Source organism: Strix uralensis, chromosome 2 (genome assembly GCF_047716275.1).
Source record: "Strix uralensis isolate ZFMK-TIS-50842 chromosome 2, bStrUra1, whole genome shotgun sequence".
Classification (NCBI taxonomy): Eukaryota; Metazoa; Chordata; class Aves; order Strigiformes; family Strigidae; genus Strix; species Strix uralensis.
In genome coordinates this window covers 7,553,578-7,572,305 of record NC_133973.1, presented here as the reverse complement: position 1 = coordinate 7,572,305, position 18,728 = coordinate 7,553,578, and the positions used below count along the sequence as shown (strand labels likewise).

Genomic DNA, 18,728 nt, shown 5'->3' with positions numbered 1-18,728 from the left:
TTCAACCAGGAAAATTATAGTAAAGTGTGGAGCAGAGGAAAGGAGTGTAATGAATATGAGGGTATAGGAACTAACACAACTGATTTGAAAACAGAGAAAACATACATGTGATGAATCTAAGAACACAAGCTAAGACTTGGATTTTGCTGGATTTTTTTAAACCATAATAATTTTTATTCTTAAGAAAGCAACAAGGAGTTACAGACTTTTGCAAAATAACAAACACGGTTCAGATGAACTTTACCTTATCTGCGCTCACTCAGTTTTTGGAGTTGGAGACCTGGCAAGTAATTTTTTCCTCCAACCTGGACTTACGGGACGTGTCAGCAGGTAACCTACCCTTTCACCCCTTAAGAATTATCATCTGCCTTGTGTATGACACTGATGGGGAATTTCCAGCCCCTTCCTCAAGGAGAAGCATTTATCCAGAAAGTCGGTTGTTGGTAGCAAATGATCAGTGTACAGGAGCATCAAAATCTGTGATTTTTTGTGGTTTTACCATGGCCTCTTAGTTCATGTTTCAACAATCTGCTGGCTGAATACTCTAACCCAGAACAGAGGCTGTGCCAGAGAGTGAGGTCCACTGTATAAATTACAATTCGAAACAGAGTCGGCATTTTAACTGAGTTCACCAGGCTCATGCAAATATCTTACTTTGTCAGTAGAAACAAAATAAAAGAAACTCTCCACTCCCCTTACTCTCTGTTCTCCTAAATGTCACTCCTGTTTTCCTAGTGCCTGAACCATTTGCTCCTAAAACATTTGCAGCTGCCATCACCTTTTCCACAACCCACTTCCCTTCACTGGTGTGCCTTTTTACCATTCTCCATTTGCCTCTCCCCATCAGGCAGGTCTCCTCTATCCAAACCCATTACCTTTCCTGTTTCTCGTCTTTCTGCTCTGTCATCCCAAGCCTTTTTGCCCTGCTCTGACCTCTCTGATTTCCACAATGCCGTCATTTCTATTCCCGTTCTTCGAACAAGTGGAAACACTGCAAAGCACATCAGCCTGGAGTGTGTGGAGTATTGCTCTTACCCTGCACAAGACGTGTGGGCTGCACAAATGGGGTCAAAAGTCATGGAGGTCTGGAGTGTGTGATCTGGACCAAGAGCAACCTCAGTTGCCAGGCTTGGGTCCCCTTTTCCAGTTCAGAGCCTGCCACAGCAAAAGACCTGTTTTGAAAAACACCAAATGCCCAGTTTCTTCTAATCAAATCCCTCAAGCTGAAATTTAGGAAGAGTTTTAACTTTCCGTTGGTCAAGTTACGAGCTTAAACTGGGAGCCTAAGGATTTGCTGAACCCAAACTGAAGCCTCTCGCCTTTTACCTAAGCTGGCATTGTCCTCACCAAGATGAACAGAGCAGGAAAATTCAGTTCCTTGCAGCTCTCCAAAGCTTCTGCTGACTCTGCTAATGAGCAGGACCATCAACATTGACCTAGCTTGGCATTCATGCTCTGATTAATTAAACTGCATCTGACACCAGCCCACATTAAATGCGAGTTAAAGTAAGAAATGGCTACCAGCTGGCATTTGCCCTTTGGTATAAGGGTGATATCCACTTCCCTGTACAGCTTTCCCTCTTGCAGGGTCGGGTTAACTAGACTGACCTGAAGATGACTGTGGATTTTCAGCTTCTGCTGTGTATGCTGAAGGTTACTTAACCAAATTTGCAGTTTACAGAAGTACACATATATATTGACAGGGGCGAATTTGTCTCTTTCTCCCTCCATGAATTAACAGCCTGTGTCTCTCCAGTGTACCCTATAGCAATACCAGAAGGAAAATGATCCAGTCTCCTAGATGTTGTATGCACACCCTGGCTGATCCCAAGAGGTAGAGGTTGTGACGTTCCTATCTCCGACCCACACCCTAACCACCACATTTGCAAGGGTTGCAACCTCCCCGTAGTCTGACTCTGACACCTCCTGCACAGGGAAGAAGCAGGATCAGTGGTAACAAGGCTGCAACTGAAGTCATACGATCTCCAGGAGCAGGGAGATACCAGAACTAAATCCTCTGGCATCAACAGAAGGAGGCCAGAAGCAGAATAGCAGCAGTGCCAGTGACACTGGCACTAAAGGTAAAACGAGCCCAATTCATACCTACCATAAGCCACGATTTCAGGGCAGCTATACCAGTTTACAGCAGCTAAGTGGCTGATCTGGTGAGAGATGGTTCACAGGTTGAAATTTTTCATGGTCTCTTACACTAGCCTTGAACACTGACTTACTCTGAGACCCTATTATTTAAGCATCTTTTTTTTTTCCTCTCACCAGATTACCCATAGTTTTGACTGGCTCCATTTTTAAGTATCCAGCATAGATACTGGCACCCGAATTTTGGACATGTGTTTACAGCTACTGTGGTCTGTAGCTACAGTTGGGTGCTCAGCATCTTTCAAAATCAGGTACATGATATGCAAAGGATGAGGCCCTGATGTAGAGACCAGTCTAGGAAGTCTGGCTGTCTGTTCTCACTTCTGTTAACTTCCTTGTGTAAAACAGAGTGATAATATTGGGCAACTTATATGGGATGTTTTGAGGACAGGTGAGTTTTTGTAAGCAACTTTAAAGGATGGCCAGTTTGGTTTTGCACAGTGGCTGAAGGATCAGAGCACCCAGCTTTAACTGCTCCTGGCCCAGCTTAGGTTCCCTGTGTTCATTCACTTCGGTTTCCTCTGCATAAAACTGGGATGTACCTGTTGTGTTTTCCGCAGGATACCTGCACAGACAAGTTTATTCTTATGGGTAAAGCATTATGAGACTTCCCAGAAAGGATCTCTAAGGACAGAAAACAGAATAGCATTAAAGAAAAAAAAAGTAATTGCTGCTACTCCTGCTCCGGGGACCAATCCCCTGTCTCCACAACTCAGACCATATGCTCCTGAGAGCGTGTGTCTGGAGAAGAAAAACATCCTTGTATGGTTATAAATCTCACAGGGACCACTTAAGCTGGAAGTGTAGACAAGGACAAGCTGCACTCAGCGTGGTTTTGGTCACCACGCAAGTGATGCCTTCCATTACTAAGCTCTGAGCTCAGGTTCATCAGCAACCTTTATCGGTAAGAGAGGGCTCCTTCTTGCATAGCCACCTCACCCTAGATCTGCACCAAGACTGGGGATGGCAAGCGCGGTGTCTGTCCATCCACCTGGGCCAGTTTTCACCTGGCCAGCCCAGGCGAGGAGAGCAGTGATCCAGGCCAGCAGACATCCCAGCTCCTGGTGAGGTCCTCCTGCCTGAGACGGTGAGATGAAAGCCAGACCTCATGTCCTGAGATAGCACTTCTGACCATGAGCTTAAAAAAGAAAGGGGTGTGAGTCGGTGCTGCTGTGGCTCTGCAGCAGCTGTAAGCTGTTGCATCAGTTTACAGCCATTTCAGAGGAATCCCACCCACCACCACAACTAATAACTAACATTTCTAACTAGTGCCTCTGAAATGGGTTTAAATAGTGTAATAAGACAGACGCTGTTGGTAACATGCCCACTTGCTCTCATCTGTTGCCTCAACAAGCTCATTCTGTTCTTAAATTAGTGTATTTATTACGAAATAAACCAAATCCTAACCACCCTTCTGCTCTGTAAATAATGAAAAAAAATCATATACTCCAGCCCATTTAACTGAAGCAAACATCACCCGTACCATTACTGAATGGGTTGCCAAATGCCTTTTCTTTTACAGAAAAGAATAGTATTTCTTTGACATACTGTTTCCAGTTGCTTACAATTACAATTTGCAATTTACAATTGCAAAACTGAGTAGGTAAGGCATTCTAAAAATTACTTCAAATATTCTTTGATGGCTTCAATGGATTTTTAAATAAACCAGAGAAAGTTATTAACTGAAAAATAAAAAAAGCCAGTTGAGCCCCTAAAACTGTTTGCTACTTGGTTATTTCTAACAAAGAGCAAGTTTGTTTGCTTTGGTTTGGTTTGAATGCTCCCATGAGCTCAGCTTTAGGCTTGTGCTCAACTAGGCACGCTTGCCTGAATTGGGGTCCTAAATGATGGTCTGTGGCTATGCAGTGAATTCCTGAGTCCTCACTGGAGTTCTCATGAATTCACTTAATTTTGGGGGGTCCTTTTCTTTTGACCGTGTCTCAGAACAGATTAGCAGTCCCTAGGTCTGCCAGGCAGGAGGGCATCTACCTGTGCTCCTAGAACTTGGCTTTCCAGCCAAAACGAAGGTGTTTCAGACCTAGTCAAGCTAGGTATATTAACTGCTCTTGCTTCTCTCAGGGACACGGTGCAGGAGCAGCAGCCTACCTTCAAGGTTGCAAAGGTGCTGTTTTCAAACAAGTTCCTTATTGCTTTCTTTGGGATGCCATATTAAGCAAGGAACAGAAACATAAGCAGAAAGCACGTGATACCAGTGAGCAGTGAAGTCTGAACAATTAAATTAATTCAGGGAAAAAAAAAAGATGCAGGATGTTTCAAACACAGCTGGGGAAAAGCCAGTTTTGTACATCCAAAGGAGAGTTGGAAGCAACAATCTTTACACCCAAATTCCTAAATCTTCTTTTCAAGGGCTCCGAAAGGAGCACGGCGAAGGGGAAACAGGTTGTTCAGACTCGGCGCTTGAAAGTAGAAACCAAAGTCTTTCGAGTCTGCTCTCGAGATTCGCACATGCCTGTCAGCAGCACGGGGTCTGTCTTGTGCTCCACTTGGTAGAAGGGACAGTTCTTCAGGTGCTCCGACATGCACGCGACGTCGTTGCGCTGCCATTTGTTCACTCTGGAGAACAGGCTGCTGAACTGCCAGATCTAATATGGGAAAAGAGAGAGAAATTAGGGAGGGGAAACGGGAATGTTGGTAAAATTCCTGTTTCCCATCTTAGAAAGGATTTTAAAAAGCTGTATATGTTTATAGTGGGTGTGCATTACTCGTACTGGACAGGCTGGTGAACATCTGATGTGCAGGGCTGGCATAACAAGCAAAAATGGGATCTGTATTGTGATGTACCTCGTACTTGCTGGCTTTGCTGCTTTAGCCATCACCTGCCATTTTTAATGGGAAAGTATCCTCCTACAGTTTTTGGTGTAGGGCAGTCCAGTGCAGGGCATGAGGAAATCCAGGACACCTGACCACCACACCTCTACAGAAAACTCCGTCGCATGTACAGTGTGATCCAAGAGCTTTACAAAGCAAAGTGACTACAGCTTGCTTGTGTGATCCATATCTCAAAGAAACCTGACTTCATAAAGACCTTCCAAAGCATCTATCAGCAACTTCAAAGTAATTAACATTACAACACTGTTGTTATTCACCCCACCCCAGCACAAGCCTGGGAAATCTATGGTTAAAGTTATTCCTAGAGGACATACAAGCTTGTGAAAAATAGAAACGTGCAGTTAAAATTTTCCAATTCCGTTTGCAGTGATACCATGTACCATTTAGTGATATACTAACGTAGTGACAGACTGTGATTAAGCCACTTTAGTATTTGCTGCATACTGTTAAATCAACTGAATTTTTAAAGTCATAGTGGATTTCTTCTCCTTGAAAGTGTTTCTTCCTGTGGAAGAACGACAGTATGTGGGTGTACTATGCTTAAGATTACCTGACCCTGTCTTAGTCCTAAGTAATCATAGCTATTATACACAGTAGTCAAGAAATTCAGACTAATTACAAACAGAATGTTTTCAAGCAGAGTCTGTGCATTGGAGACAAAATTCCTGTGTGGCCAGTACAGAGAGCTAACATGAAAAGGGTTAGATAGTCCTTAAATTCAATGCTGCTAGTTTGAAATTGCGCTAAAATAACTGAAGTTAATCGCTGTATCATTGCTTAGCCGAAATGTCTTCCTTTTACTGAAGGAAGCCACATCCTCCAATAAATTATTTCAGTGGCTAATTCCTGTTTTGGATTGGGCTAATTCAACCTACAGCCACTGAACTGTGTTACACAGATTTTTGAATTCATCACGCTTCATGTTTAATAAAGAGTACCTTCTCTTAATAAACTGCTGAGCTTCCATTTGATAAGAATTGATAGGTGGAGATCTTCAGGGGTCCACCTGAAAGCCAGGTCCTTAGACACTTCCCTAGATCTCTAAATTATTTGTTCCTAGATCTCTGTCTTGTCGGATTGGTCATGCTGGAGTCTCTCATGTTATTCTTCCGAACAGTTTTATGTTAGAGCAGAAAAAAATCTGGAATAACTATTGTTCAACTAGGACTTAGACTGAGCTGTGATTACATATTTCTTTCAGACTACCTCAACAGCCAATAAAGGTGGTAATTCTCCAGCACAAACAGTGGGAGATCAGCTTTGCAGAAGGCTTCCTGTCCCCACGCTGCTCCCTCAGGTGCTCACAACCCAACAAATCATGGCAGTCCTGTGAACTGTAATCATGAAAGCCCTTGAGGCTTGAAGCGAACACCTGAGCTCCTTTCACAGCCATACTTCCTTGTTCTTTACCTTTTTGGCATTCTAAATCATGTTTTACTTTTGACATAGGCTAGATCAGCTTGTAAAGAACGAGAAAAAGTATCAACTTCAAGTTCTTCAAAAATCCATGTGTAACCCTTAGGTATCAGGAATTCTCAGTGCCTGGTGTCTAAAAATGGTGCACATGCAAACAGGTTACCCAAGACAAGCTTGAGTGGGGACTTTCAGCTAGTCAGAAGATGTCCATTTACACCATCCTACCTTTGCTAGAGGTACTGCATTTTACAGTCCTGACCCCTGACAACTGTGGTGCAAATTCACAACCTTGTGAACCTTCCCCACATCTGCATGCTTATATGCAGCATCTCTTGCTACACTTGTGTTTTATCTGGAGAGAACCCATGACTGTCTTTTTCCCGGTGTCACCATCACTTGCCTTTTTGCGAGCTTTCCATGAAGTACCGCCATGGGAATATCTTTTTTTCTCCCAGATCAGCAGGACCATTCCCCTCTCTTGAAGAAGAGTGGCACAGATGTCCCTCATCAGCACTGACACTTGCGATAGCTGAGATAAACTGAAGCTGTCCAGGAACCCCGCAATGTACTTGAGCACTTCTACTGGGAGGCTGCTCAGCAAGTCCTTATCTCTCCCTTGGTTAGCCACTGTGGAATTGCACTTCCCTGATTCAGAAAGGAGGGTGTCCACCTCTGGCTTAATAGCAAATGTCTTGAGAGGCCTGCTATATATAACCTTGGCCTTAAGTCCATCAGGGCGGAAGTGATTTTGAACAAAAGTACATCCCAAGTAGGCCAGTGGGCAACGATGCTGGAACCATCCATCCAGACATGACTGGATATCAGCATGCACATTCTTGAAGTGGGATGGGAACTCGTCCCTCCTGAAGAAATGACTGCAAGTGAATGTGAAAGCTGAACTGCTTTTATTGTGTCTTCTGGTTACACATTCGGTGTAGAGCTCCACGTGGAGTTCTGGTGGGCTTTCTTCATCCAGAATATCTGCTAGAACGGCATTGGAGGAGAAGGGCTCCAGAGGAAAGCTGTATGTCTGTGTTGCAAAATCCATAAAAAGTCCATCGATACCCCTTGCTTCGGAGATCTCATGGCCTTTCAGCTCTTTTTCCAGTGCACACAGCAGTGTGGCTTTAACTATATTTGCCTTAGGTAGTTCTTCTAGGTTTATTCCCAATTCTGAGGTATCCACTGACTTGTCTGAAGTTGGCATCTTGTGGCCCAGTGCATCTCCTAGTCGTGCTCTTTTGCCACAGTAACTGACTGGCACTTTGAAGGTGTAGACAGTCTTCACCTCCTGTGCTTCCAAGTTCCCATAGACAAAGTCTTTTTCTTTGGGAGTGCAAGCAGCTAGCTGGCCAAAGCGGATCAGCATTCCCCCATGATGTACCAGATACATGTTGTAATCACCTACACCGACTTCCTTCTTCAGCCTCTCCAGGACACCTTCTTGCCAGGGAGCCAGTCCTGTCATTTCTCTGTTTGGTGTTACTTGTTCAGGATTTTGGTCCTTCGCCTCTTCTGCACCACCAGGTACTTCCTTTGCCTTCTCTGCAGAACTGTCAGCATGAGGGGCTGATGCTGTTTTCTTGGAGGCCTCCTCTGTCTTTTGTCCCGTGCTGGCTGCTGAGCCTGTTACCTTGCAAGCCAGAAGCTCTTTGCTGAAAATGTTCTCCCAGGTTTTGTAACTCCCCAGATCCATTCCCTCTTTGTCCTTTGCCAGATCTTCACGATCACGTTGGCTGAGCTCAGACAACTGGTTGTCACCTTCTTGGGAACCACAGGCTACTCCTCCTACAGCACCTTCTTCCCCACCCATGGCTTCATCCATTAGCTCTACCACTTCAACCTTTCTCCTCCACTCTGGAAACAAGTCAGCTATTTTCAAAGTCCTGAAAAGTATCTTCTGGTCTCTGAGCGCCAAAGCTGTGTCCAGACACTCTTCGTTCAAGGTCTCCTTCATGATGTTCTTGTGGAGGGTTGTGTCTGAATCCACATTTGGCCAGCGGTTCCACTCCATTGAGCAGCAGACAACACTGGCTGGACAGACCTGGAGGTGCTTCGCCAGCTTAAAGCGGGCCATGGAAAAAGGGCAGCCGTAGGCTGAGTTGAGGCAGGAGACCTGCTCTAAGGGACAGAGCAATTGATGCTCCTCTTCTTTGCACATGTGGAAGGTGGCCCCGCAGTGAAAGCGGCAGCTGATCACCATGCAGGAGACGGAGGGCTCAACCGGCGCGCGGCAGTGCCGGCTGAAACATCTCTCACAGTGCCTGTGCTGCCCAGGGGGAGCTTTCTGAGCCCGGTGCTGTGTGTAGCAAAGACAAGAAGACAAGAGTTATTGCCCAAAGGAGCAAGGATGGCCACAGACCCTCCGTGCCTGTGCTGGGTTTCTACACGTGAGGTGCTCACACGCACTTCTAGCGGGAATAAGGCTGTGGGCAAATCTCTGCCAGCTCCATACAGTCACGTATCAGTACTGATCCCTGCGGCACAGCGTGGCCTGATAGCGGCACAGATATAAGTAAGGTCTTTACTCTTTAGCCCAGCAGAAGCAGCCAGGGTTTGGGAGAGAGCTGTTTTTACACTGGGTTTACACTGGGTATTACACTGAGTATTTACACTGGGTCTATCAATACCGAGCTGCTGAAATCAAGAGTGCCAGAGGCACAGCGAGGGAGCTTCCCACTTCTGCAACACTGCTTGAGTAGGAAAGATGATGTTTCTTTCTCCTCTGTAGAAAAACTAGCTGGTCGTTCGGCCTACATGTCTTGTCATCCCCCCGTAAAGACATTGTGCAAATGAATCTCCCTTTGTTCTACACCAGCAAGGCTGAGAGTGAAGATTATCTTCATGATCCCACTTTCCAGTGTGGAAAACAGCTTGGGTAAAGGCTAATTTGCCTGGCCTGCTTTACTCTGCTTTCCTGATTTACCCTTACACTCCTAGATTATGCCTGCACGTTGTGGAACAAAGACTGGGGGGGGGACTTTCCTTCAGGCAGGTTATTTGCTACATCTACTTTCAGGTGTCAAAACCCAGAATAAGGCAATGCCTCGGTCTGCGCTTTCGAGAGAAGCTCCAGAGTGCAGTGGAGGCTTGTTGCAAGGTTATACTCACTCAGATAAATCAATTTTCTTTCACTTTTTTTTTACAGCCTGCCTTTCACCTTTCTTCCCCTTGCTGTCACCAGTGAGTGCTGAGTAGATAGGAAGGTGTGTAGTTAGGGCAGAAGGGGAGCGACAAAGGTCTAACCTCAGCAGAGCTTTTCCCTTCCTGTGATGGTGCAGGGGAGAAGTCAGCCTGAGCATTCCTTTTACAGGGTGTCTCTTTGAGAAAGAATACATTTTTCCCCCTTTGGGATTTGTTTTAGAGCATGATCCTACAGAAAACTGTCACCGCTGCTCTAGTTTTTCAGTTCACCCTACATACTTCCGACAAGTCAGTGTCACACACTATCCAGAACTGAATAGGTGATCCTGAGCTGATCATATGTTAGATTCAATTTATGAAGGTGTTAGTGACACCGCAAGGGGCCAGAAAATAGAGGAAGTGGTCCCAGGCAACAAGCAATAAACAATATCAGTCTCTGTTTCATATATTCAGCTCCCACCAGACAGCTCCATGAATTTAACATTTTGCAGTTGACAGACTGGATTAAAAGAACAAGTTGAGGTTGCCAAACCAAATGTTTCAGAAATCTCAACCAGCTTTATTATATAGACAGGTTAAATGTTTTCTTGAGGAAGACTGCATTTCTGTTCTCACACTTCCATATTAACGTGGTTTCAAAATATATATAATTTTTTTCCTCTCCTCCTCTTAAAAACCTTTGCTATAAAAAGGACATACAATTTTCCTGAGGTCCAACAACAAAAAGCAGAAGTACAAGAACATGATGTATGAAGATCCTTATATAAAAAGTTGTCAGTACCAGATTACTGGTTTTGTGTCATAATGAACCACTGGCTTGGTTTCATTATTGTGTTTTTCATTATTTCCCAGTTAATTAAATCAGTTTAATGTAAAAATAATGCATTTATGAAGTCTGCTTCCAAAAGTCCCCAGTTCCCCTTGCTTATAATATCTCTACCTTTGCAATAATTTCTGGCAATATCTGTTAATCCTTCCTAAAAATGGGAAAACAGAAGCACAGAGTCTGACAGCAAGTAAATGGAGATGGTGATTAGCATAAGGCATGTCTTCTGTTGTAAAAAATCTAAGAAATGACATTCCGGGTCAGACCGGTGGTCCATCCAGCCCAGCAGTCTTCTTCAACAATGTCCACAAGAAATGCTGTTAAGGGTCAACATGTAGGACCCCCTGTGGTCCTTTCCCCTCTTACACAGTTGTTGGATTAGAGAACTAGAGGCTGCTCAATCATTACTTGGAGCTACTTCCCTGGATACCTTCCACTGGTATCAGTAACTTGGCCCAAAGAAGAGCTGCTGCAAGTAGAAAACTCCTGACTTTCTACTCCGTACTGTAGGGACTGAAAATCTTTGTGGAAGGGAAAAAGCTAATAATAAGGAGGAACTGGAGTTCTGTTTCCAAACAGGACTCAGGGTGCTTTTTTTTTTTTGTCAAAACGAGAAAAAGATTTTTGACAAGTCTTCCCACCACGTTTTCTATGCAGTAGGAACTACTACAGGCCCAGCAGACTCTCTGGGGAAAAAATAGAAGTTGTTAGTAAAATAATTTAGACTTTGACTTTTTCCTAAGGTTAAAAAAAATACAGTAGTGTCATTTACCTAGATATGAGTGCTTTTGCAACCCCAGGCTTAAGTGACCTGGCCCTGAGGAGGGCTGTGCTGCAGAGGAAGTGGGCTCAGGCTCAAGGGGAAGAGACACTGCGTGAAGCTGCTTCCCCTCTCTTTGGTGAAGGTACTGTCTTAAGTTCTCCTCTTTCACACTTTCACACCCCGGCAGTGGAAGTCATGAACAACACTGAAGAAGGAAAGATGTCTGGGAAAGGCAATGCTTGTGGGTTCCTGCAGTCACTAAACACCACATACTCGTTTTTGAATTTGGTGTGCGTTAATTGCTCAACGCATCTTCGTTCCATCCTTTGCCAACTTTCAGCGCTGACCAATACCTGTTTACACCTCCTAATGAATCAACCCCATTCCTCCTTGGTCCTGCAGAGTAAAGCAACATGTTCTTGTTGGTCCCTTTACCCAGGGACAAACTTACAGAGTATAAGGCTTGGGTACCTTCACCTTTGTTTGCATGAAAAGAGAGAGAGCAATGCAGAAAATTAGTATTTCATGACTATTAGAACATTAGAACTAGTAGAACATTCTCTGCCTCGTCTTGGGAAGCACTGGCTTCTGCACAGGGGTGACACCAGGGTGCTGCCCTGGGTGGACCCAGACACATCCAGCCCTTAAATACATGTGGTCTAGGGTGGCATCTATCCTGCTTTAGGTTGTTTAGTTACATCTACTTTTATGTGGCTCAGAGAAGCAGGAGATACAGATGGATTTATTTCACATTGGCAGCATCCTTGCTGCTCTCATTCTTGTAACATTTTGCTGCAAATATAATCTCTAAAAATAGTCCCAGCTATGACTTGCATAAGGTCAGAGGAAGGCTGGGTACATTACACTGCAATGAAAACATGAATGTGTGAACAATACTTTCCACTGCAAAAGTAACTCTCAGAGAGCAATAACTGATAAATAAAAATACATCAGAGGCACGGGCCTTATGGTTCTCCAAAACACAGAAAGGGCTGATGGCAAAGTTTCTGGAGAGGAGCCTGCTTTCACCCTGCTGGATGCTGAAACAAACCACATCTGAATCACATATAGAGAAAGAAATACATGCTTTGTTTATGAAAAGTGACCATATTGGAGCACTCAGATCTAGAATCAGTCTTCATCATTATTCAGGTATTTTTTAGTTGAGTTTACCTCATCTCTAACTTGTATATGCTGTTATTTTCAGACAAATGATTTATATGCCTCTCTTCTCATTATGAAATCTGTGAAGCTACAGGACAGGACAGGAAGGAGGGATAGAGAATTTTTCTGATATTTATCAGTGTTTGAATGCTTTTTTTATTCTGACATGCCAGTAATCAGGAGCTCTGTATTTTAACTGATGATCTAGTTAGCTCTGTGGTTTAGTTGATGGTATTATTGTCAGTACACAAACTACAACTTTCAAAACCCTGAGCTGAAAGTTTACAAATTCTTGCCTCAGTAAGTTTGGTACATGTCATCCAAAGGCAGGTGACACACAGATATGTCAGGTGATGAAGCATTTATCTAAATCTGTACACTTCTTGCTTCCCTGCAACTTGCAAAATTTCCTAAGAGCTGGGTTAGAAAAAAATCAACCCAAAAATGCTTACTTGAATCATGTTCAAGCTATTGTGGAAAGAAAGGATGCAAATTACAGTCCACAGTCTGTCCATTTTGGTAAATCTTTATTTTTAGACTGTCATGACAGCAAATCAAGTAAGGTTTAAAAATATACAACTGCTATTTTAACTGCAGATATGTCTGTGTCTGGAGCAGATCTGTTCAGTGACATTAATTTACAGTTTATAAACCAATTACATTTTATTTTCAGTAAATATATATTTAATTCAATTGCAGTCAATGAGCCAAAACAATACAACTGTTTTCTTATTTGGTATTTGCTATATGTGACTGATCATAGGACATACTAAGGTTATGCATCATATCTGAGATCTTCGCACACAGAATCAAGGGATGCCTCCCATTTTAAGGAACCATCAAAAAGGGCCACCAGAAACCCCCTTAAAGAGTGCCACTGCGATGAGGTTCCAAATGAACATAAAACAATCGTTCTAAGATTTACAACATGATAAGGAGCTCTTAAAAAAATCTCAGGAAAGTTTGCATCCAGATGCTGGAGCCAAGAATGTTAAAGTTATATATAATGTTACAACAGGAAAATATTTCCAAAGAATGTGAATACTTTCGGTGAAGTGTATTGGGAAGATAGGAGATATTCTCTATTTCTTTTAATCCTTGTTACCCAGTATATGGTATTTATCTACTTTTTATCACAATACTTAAATCTTCAGCTGAATACAGAGTTATGAATTTCCTTACAGGGTTTTTCAATACATTTACTGTCTTAGTATCTGAGGGGGTTCACAACCAATAATGAATATATCTTTGCGGTACCTAGAGGTGCACTTGAGGTTAAAAGATACTATTACTTCTATTTGTCAGGTGTAGAATTAAAGTATAGAAAGATGGAAATAAATAGAATTAAAGATAATATTTATATAAATAAATATATATTTATATTGGAGATGCTCAGGTTCTGATGTTTCACTTGCATTTGCATGCCTCTTGCACAAAAACCCTGGCAGAGCGAGCTGTAGAATCACATGTTCTAGGAGAGCATCAAAGTCTCCTTAAACTAGATATTTTCTTCCCTTTTCATGCAGCGCTCTTCCTCAATCACTACATACTTAACAACCTCAGCAAGAAATCAGGCTTGGGTCTCCTTTTGCTGAACAGATATATTTATTTCTTGGAGCTGAGGAAGAAAACACTATGCCATTGGAAACTGTACCATACCACATTTGTACATGACTCTCAGGAGTCTTAAGTTTTCTAAAGTTCTGTCCTTTGACACAAAATAAACAGCAAATCCAAGAATGCTACCACCTGGAATCACGGTGACCCCTAAGTGAGTCAAGCCCCACATCTCAACACCCACAGCAGGGACAGCCACAGCCTGACCGCCCTGGTGTGAGGTCACTGTCCTTCGTGGTACACCTGTCCTGCACTCACCATTCAGAGTGATCTTGCACATACATGTTGCCAACCAACCTTTAAATGAGTCAGGCAATAAATATGGTACAGCTCAGGATAGGTGGAAAGGGAGAATAAAGGGTATAGATTAAATCTTTATCAATAACACTAATAACCTTCTAGTAAGCATGTGCAAGACAGTTTCTTTGAGGCTCAGACCTTGAACAAGTTCACATGGATTTTATATGGGCACTTTGATTCCAGGGCAATCCTTCTGGTGAATCTCAAATGCTCAGTATAAGACATGCAGAGTGAAAAGGTTTTCCGTGAGACAACTGACCTGTTAGATTAGCCCAAAGATGGAACAATTAACTGTGATAATTAAGGTAGCTACTCCCTGTATTTTCTGCTGAGGACCAGCTGGCTGAGGCTGTGCTTTTTCATGGCAATAACCACTAGTTCAGAGTTACTGAATGGGTTGGAATTGCTTTATACTGAAAAAAAAAAAAAGCTTTAAAATGACAAGGATGGAGTAGGTCCACAGTATAGCGGATCAGTCTGGCAAAGACTTAATATTCCTTGCTTTTCTTCCAGAGCATACCTGCTGCTCAGGTTCTCACAGCGACACATCAGCTTCCCTTCAGCTTCCCTAAACCTGGAATGCAGGACCACGGAGCTCAAGAGAAGCTGTCGCACCATCACGCCTCCCCCTCACCTGGTAAATCTGTGCTGCACACAGGCAGTGAAGTGGCACTGAAACTTGCTCATGCGATTTCTGTCCAGCAAAATACACTCATGCTGTTACGTGAGGAGTAAGGGAGAGTTCAGAGTAGGGAGTAGTGAGGCAGGGGTAACACAGGGCTGGTAGAAACCCCGCACTGCACCCCCCCATCAGACCTGGATCAGCAATATTTCTTGCTCCTCCCTACCTGGTGCAACGTAGCCATAGCTCACCTGAGGCAAACCCACCCAATAATTTCAGGTGCTGAAGTGGTCCCCTGGACTGGTGGTAGGGTGCAAGGGCAGCCCAGCAGCAGGATCTTGTGCTGAGCATGTTGGGGAGTCTTGTGGGAGACAGGCAGGACAGGGAGAAGGGGGAGGCTGTGGCATGGAGCTGCTCTGCTGCTCCTCCTGCATGGGAGGCGTCCCTTGGTAGAGGCATAGTCAGGCAAATTCTCACTTTGCATCAATAACTGGGAAATGGGTTTGGTTTTGGTTTGAGTCCAGCAAGTGCTTTGAAATAACGGGTTCCAGTTTAGTTCCAGTTTGAGGAAAAAAAAACCCCAACGGTCCAAACTGGTTTTTTTTTTCCTTTGGGCTCAGGTTCTATTTTACGCCTTGGTAACAATTTCATTAACATACTTTTCTGAAAACTTCTTGAGATAATCAAGTGAACGGTTTTAAGCAAACAAAAGAAATCCAGCCCAAGGCAGATGCACTGCATAGAGAATTTCAGAGCTATTGGTTGAAGTCTAAGTCATAAAAACAAAAAAGAAAAGATTCCTGAATAAAAATTGTGAAGCAGCTACAACTCTAAGTAGTACAGTAGTACCTCTAACACTTGTGATTCTTATTTTACCATTTTATTATTCAGTCTGGCTTACAAACATACAGTTTGCAGTCTGAATCTATAAAACTCACCGGATTTTAAGTCTTAGCATTTTTGCCAGAAGATTGCTCTTGCCTCTCTGACCCTTACTGTATCTCCTTGTCTCACTTCTCTCAGAGTTTCTTGAAAATTAAAGAAATTGAGTTTTTGATTTATCATCTGTCCTGCTACTGAAGCTCCCATCTTAGAATCAGCATCTTAGTTTTTTAAAACCCCAGATACAGTGCTGCAAACTGTGGCTAACCCACTGAATATATTATGGAGGGTTTTTTTTGGAGTAGCATGTCATATAAGCGTTCACATTCACCAGCTGCTTCTGTTTTAGGGTGTCATTTAAGACATCTTGTGTCTGATTATTCTACTTCATCTTAATTACTAAGGCTGTTTTGAAGATGTCTTGATTTTCATAGCTCGATACAGTAAACATTGCATAAGGTTTGACTAATAAAGATTCCAACTCTATTTACAAAGCCTTACCTTAATCATAGAGTCCCTGTGCGTGTACACTTGCTCTCCTGGTTGTGCTCAGCTGAGTTGAAGTGAGGTGGCTAAGGGAGAACTGCGAGCAAAGAAAGAGGAGAGAATGGGAGGACACGGAGCAAGCCCAGGCAGAAACATCAAGTAGTTTTGGGATGTTAAAAATAAAACCCGTGCATGTGACCATGTAGCTCAGCTTACAGAGCCGTCTCTTCCACTGTATTTGTTAACACTGTCACTTCTGGAGTGATACTTCGCAGAGAAGTTGTGAGAGGCAGTATCAACAATACTCTGTGCCCCCTGCATGAGAGGAAAAGATCAAAACCCTTCCCAGAGCCCTCTGCCAGCTCCCTGCTGCTCTCTGATGGAGGTTTGCCCTTTATGACTTAACTCCCCTTGGTGCCCACACCAGTTTGTGGTTTCTGCTGTTGGAATTGTTGCCGTGCTCCTGGCTCCCATCATCACCAACTGGTGCAGACAGCGATGGCGGGTTTCTGATCGGCCTGGGCAGGGCGGGCAAAGAGGGGGAATGGCCCCGAGCTGAGCAGCCGGGCAGGTCACCCTGTCTGCCTCCCAGGGACCCCCAGGAGACTCCCCAGCTCCAGGCCCTCCACAGTACAGTGAGAGGGTCCCACCAGCCACTGGGAGGAAGCAGCTCCAAGGGTCACCTTTCCTCAGCCAAACCTGAGGATGCAAAGGAGAGAAATACCTTTTCACCATCAGCATGGATCCATTAAAGCATTTCATGGTGAGTTTCATGAATTTCATGGTGAGCATTGCCTACTCACGGTGAGTACAGACATACGGACACATGTCAGTGAGGTTCAGGGGTGCAGATGGGGCGGGCACTGCTTCTCCCTGGTGGGTGCTCACCCTGCCTGGATGCAAAGACACCTCTTATGACCCTGCTGCTGTATGCGACCACTTTTCACCACCTCAGAAACACACAACAACTTCTTTTGGCTGTGGCGGTGGTGGCTCTGAGATCCTAAGTCACGATAAACTTGATGCCTTTGTCTTCTCTTTCTCTTTCCCTATCTGCGAGTCCCCAGTGACTCTCTCTGTTTGAAACAGTGCAGGCAACTGTGTTTTCATTTTTAGGGCTGAACAAAATGTCAGTAGGTGACAACCAAGGCTTGCTGGTGCCAATCGTAATTTAGTAGTGCTAAATATGGTTAGCAGTCTGGCTCCGTGGCCTTTTTTAGAAAGGGCTGTATTATCGTGATACCATTTTCTGTCATCCCATTGCACTGAGGAAAACAGGGGCCAGTGGTAATATGCCTAAACCCAAATTTCACCTAATCACAAGATGATCGCTGATCTGTTTACCCCATCCACTTCCACCTCTCAACCCTCCACAGTTCAGGGTCATTCTTCAGCCCTCAATGTTGTCATCTTTTTAGACTGTGTTTAGAAAACATGCTGCTGGCGTGCCTCACTTTTATATGAAGTAAAAAATTCTTCTCAAAATTCTGTATGACTGGTTTAGGAGTAAACACCCTCCAGCTGAATTAACCCAGATTACTAAAATACGTAGAGCTTCAGAAGTAGCTGTTGACAGAAATGAAGCTACCTTCCGTCTTAATTTTACAGGCACCTGATGTCAGCCTGGTTTTAGATTTCCATGTTTTCAGGCAGTCTGAACTCTGGTGGCGTTTTTTACTGTTTCCAAGTGTTGCTCGGTGATCACGCAGACCCAAACAGCCTGCCCTGGGCCTGCCTCACTCTGTTCCATACTCTGCCTCGCAGCCTCGTGTAACGCGAGCCCCAAGTTTTGTAAATCCTTGCCTGCAGGTGATGGCTGTACTCCAAAAAGGCATCATCTGCGGTGGTCTTTTAGGGCAGGGTATCACAAGACACACAGAACGAACATAGTTCACCGTGCCTGAAAACGTGTATGTGGTGGAGAGGAGGGAGCAGAAGAGCGAAGGCAATGGGTGACAGGAATTCATCCTTGTACCTGCAGCACACCATCGTATTAGCTCAGCTGCACCTGAAACCAGACTCTCGGCAAAAAAAAAGGACAACTTGCAGATCTCTGCTGCCACGCTTACCTGTGCTAATTTGATTCAAGGTCTCTCAGGAATGCCAAGCAATACTGCAACCAGACCTCCTGCTGCAGTACAGATGTGCTTACTGGTAGGGTGCAAGAAACGTGAAATCTCTGAAAGAAAAGTGTAACTCATTTATTTTTTGGTGCAAATGCTTTGGGAGAAAGCTGTTGCCTGTCTGCTTTAATGTCTCATATCTCGATTCTATGGGTAGAAATGCTGTGCTATACAGAAACCCTATGAAATATACCTGTGTATATGATATGTATATTATATATCTATATACATATACGTATAGAAATATCTATTGATATGGGAAAATCGGGCCAGATCTTGTAGCCTGAGAGAGAGGTGAGGTTGCTGCAGCTCCATGCCCCCCAGTCCAAGCAGCAGCCAGGCTGAGCTTGTATTCCCAGTAGGCACAGACACAAATGC

The 18,728-nt window shown here is 43.9% G+C and overlaps 1 protein-coding gene across 4 annotated transcripts; it reads right to left on the bottom strand.

The window, feature by feature from the left end:
- Positions 1-141: 141 nt before the first annotated feature.
- On the bottom strand, positions 142-18,397 carry FBXO40 (F-box protein 40). Of its 4 annotated transcripts, none has more exons than XR_012626823.1 (4): positions 16,243-16,352; positions 6,824-8,722; positions 4,147-4,760; positions 142-3,295 (listed from the first exon to the last, which is right to left on the bottom strand). XR_012626823.1 is itself a non-coding variant. In XM_074854136.1 (4 exons), the coding sequence occupies exons 2-4, from the start codon at positions 16,249-16,251 to the stop codon at positions 4,563-4,565; spliced, it is 2,106 nt and encodes a 701-aa protein (XP_074710237.1). In that variant the 5' UTR covers positions 16,252-16,324; positions 18,297-18,397; the 3' UTR covers positions 142-4,562. The 4 variants fall into 4 exon arrangements, 2 of the variants coding, with proteins under 2 accessions (XP_074710237.1, XP_074710235.1); XR_012626822.1 differs by having other exon boundaries at positions 4,264-4,760; XM_074854136.1 differs by adding an exon at positions 18,297-18,397 and having other exon boundaries at positions 142-4,760; positions 16,243-16,324.
- Between the last annotated feature and the right edge of the window lie 331 nt (positions 18,398-18,728).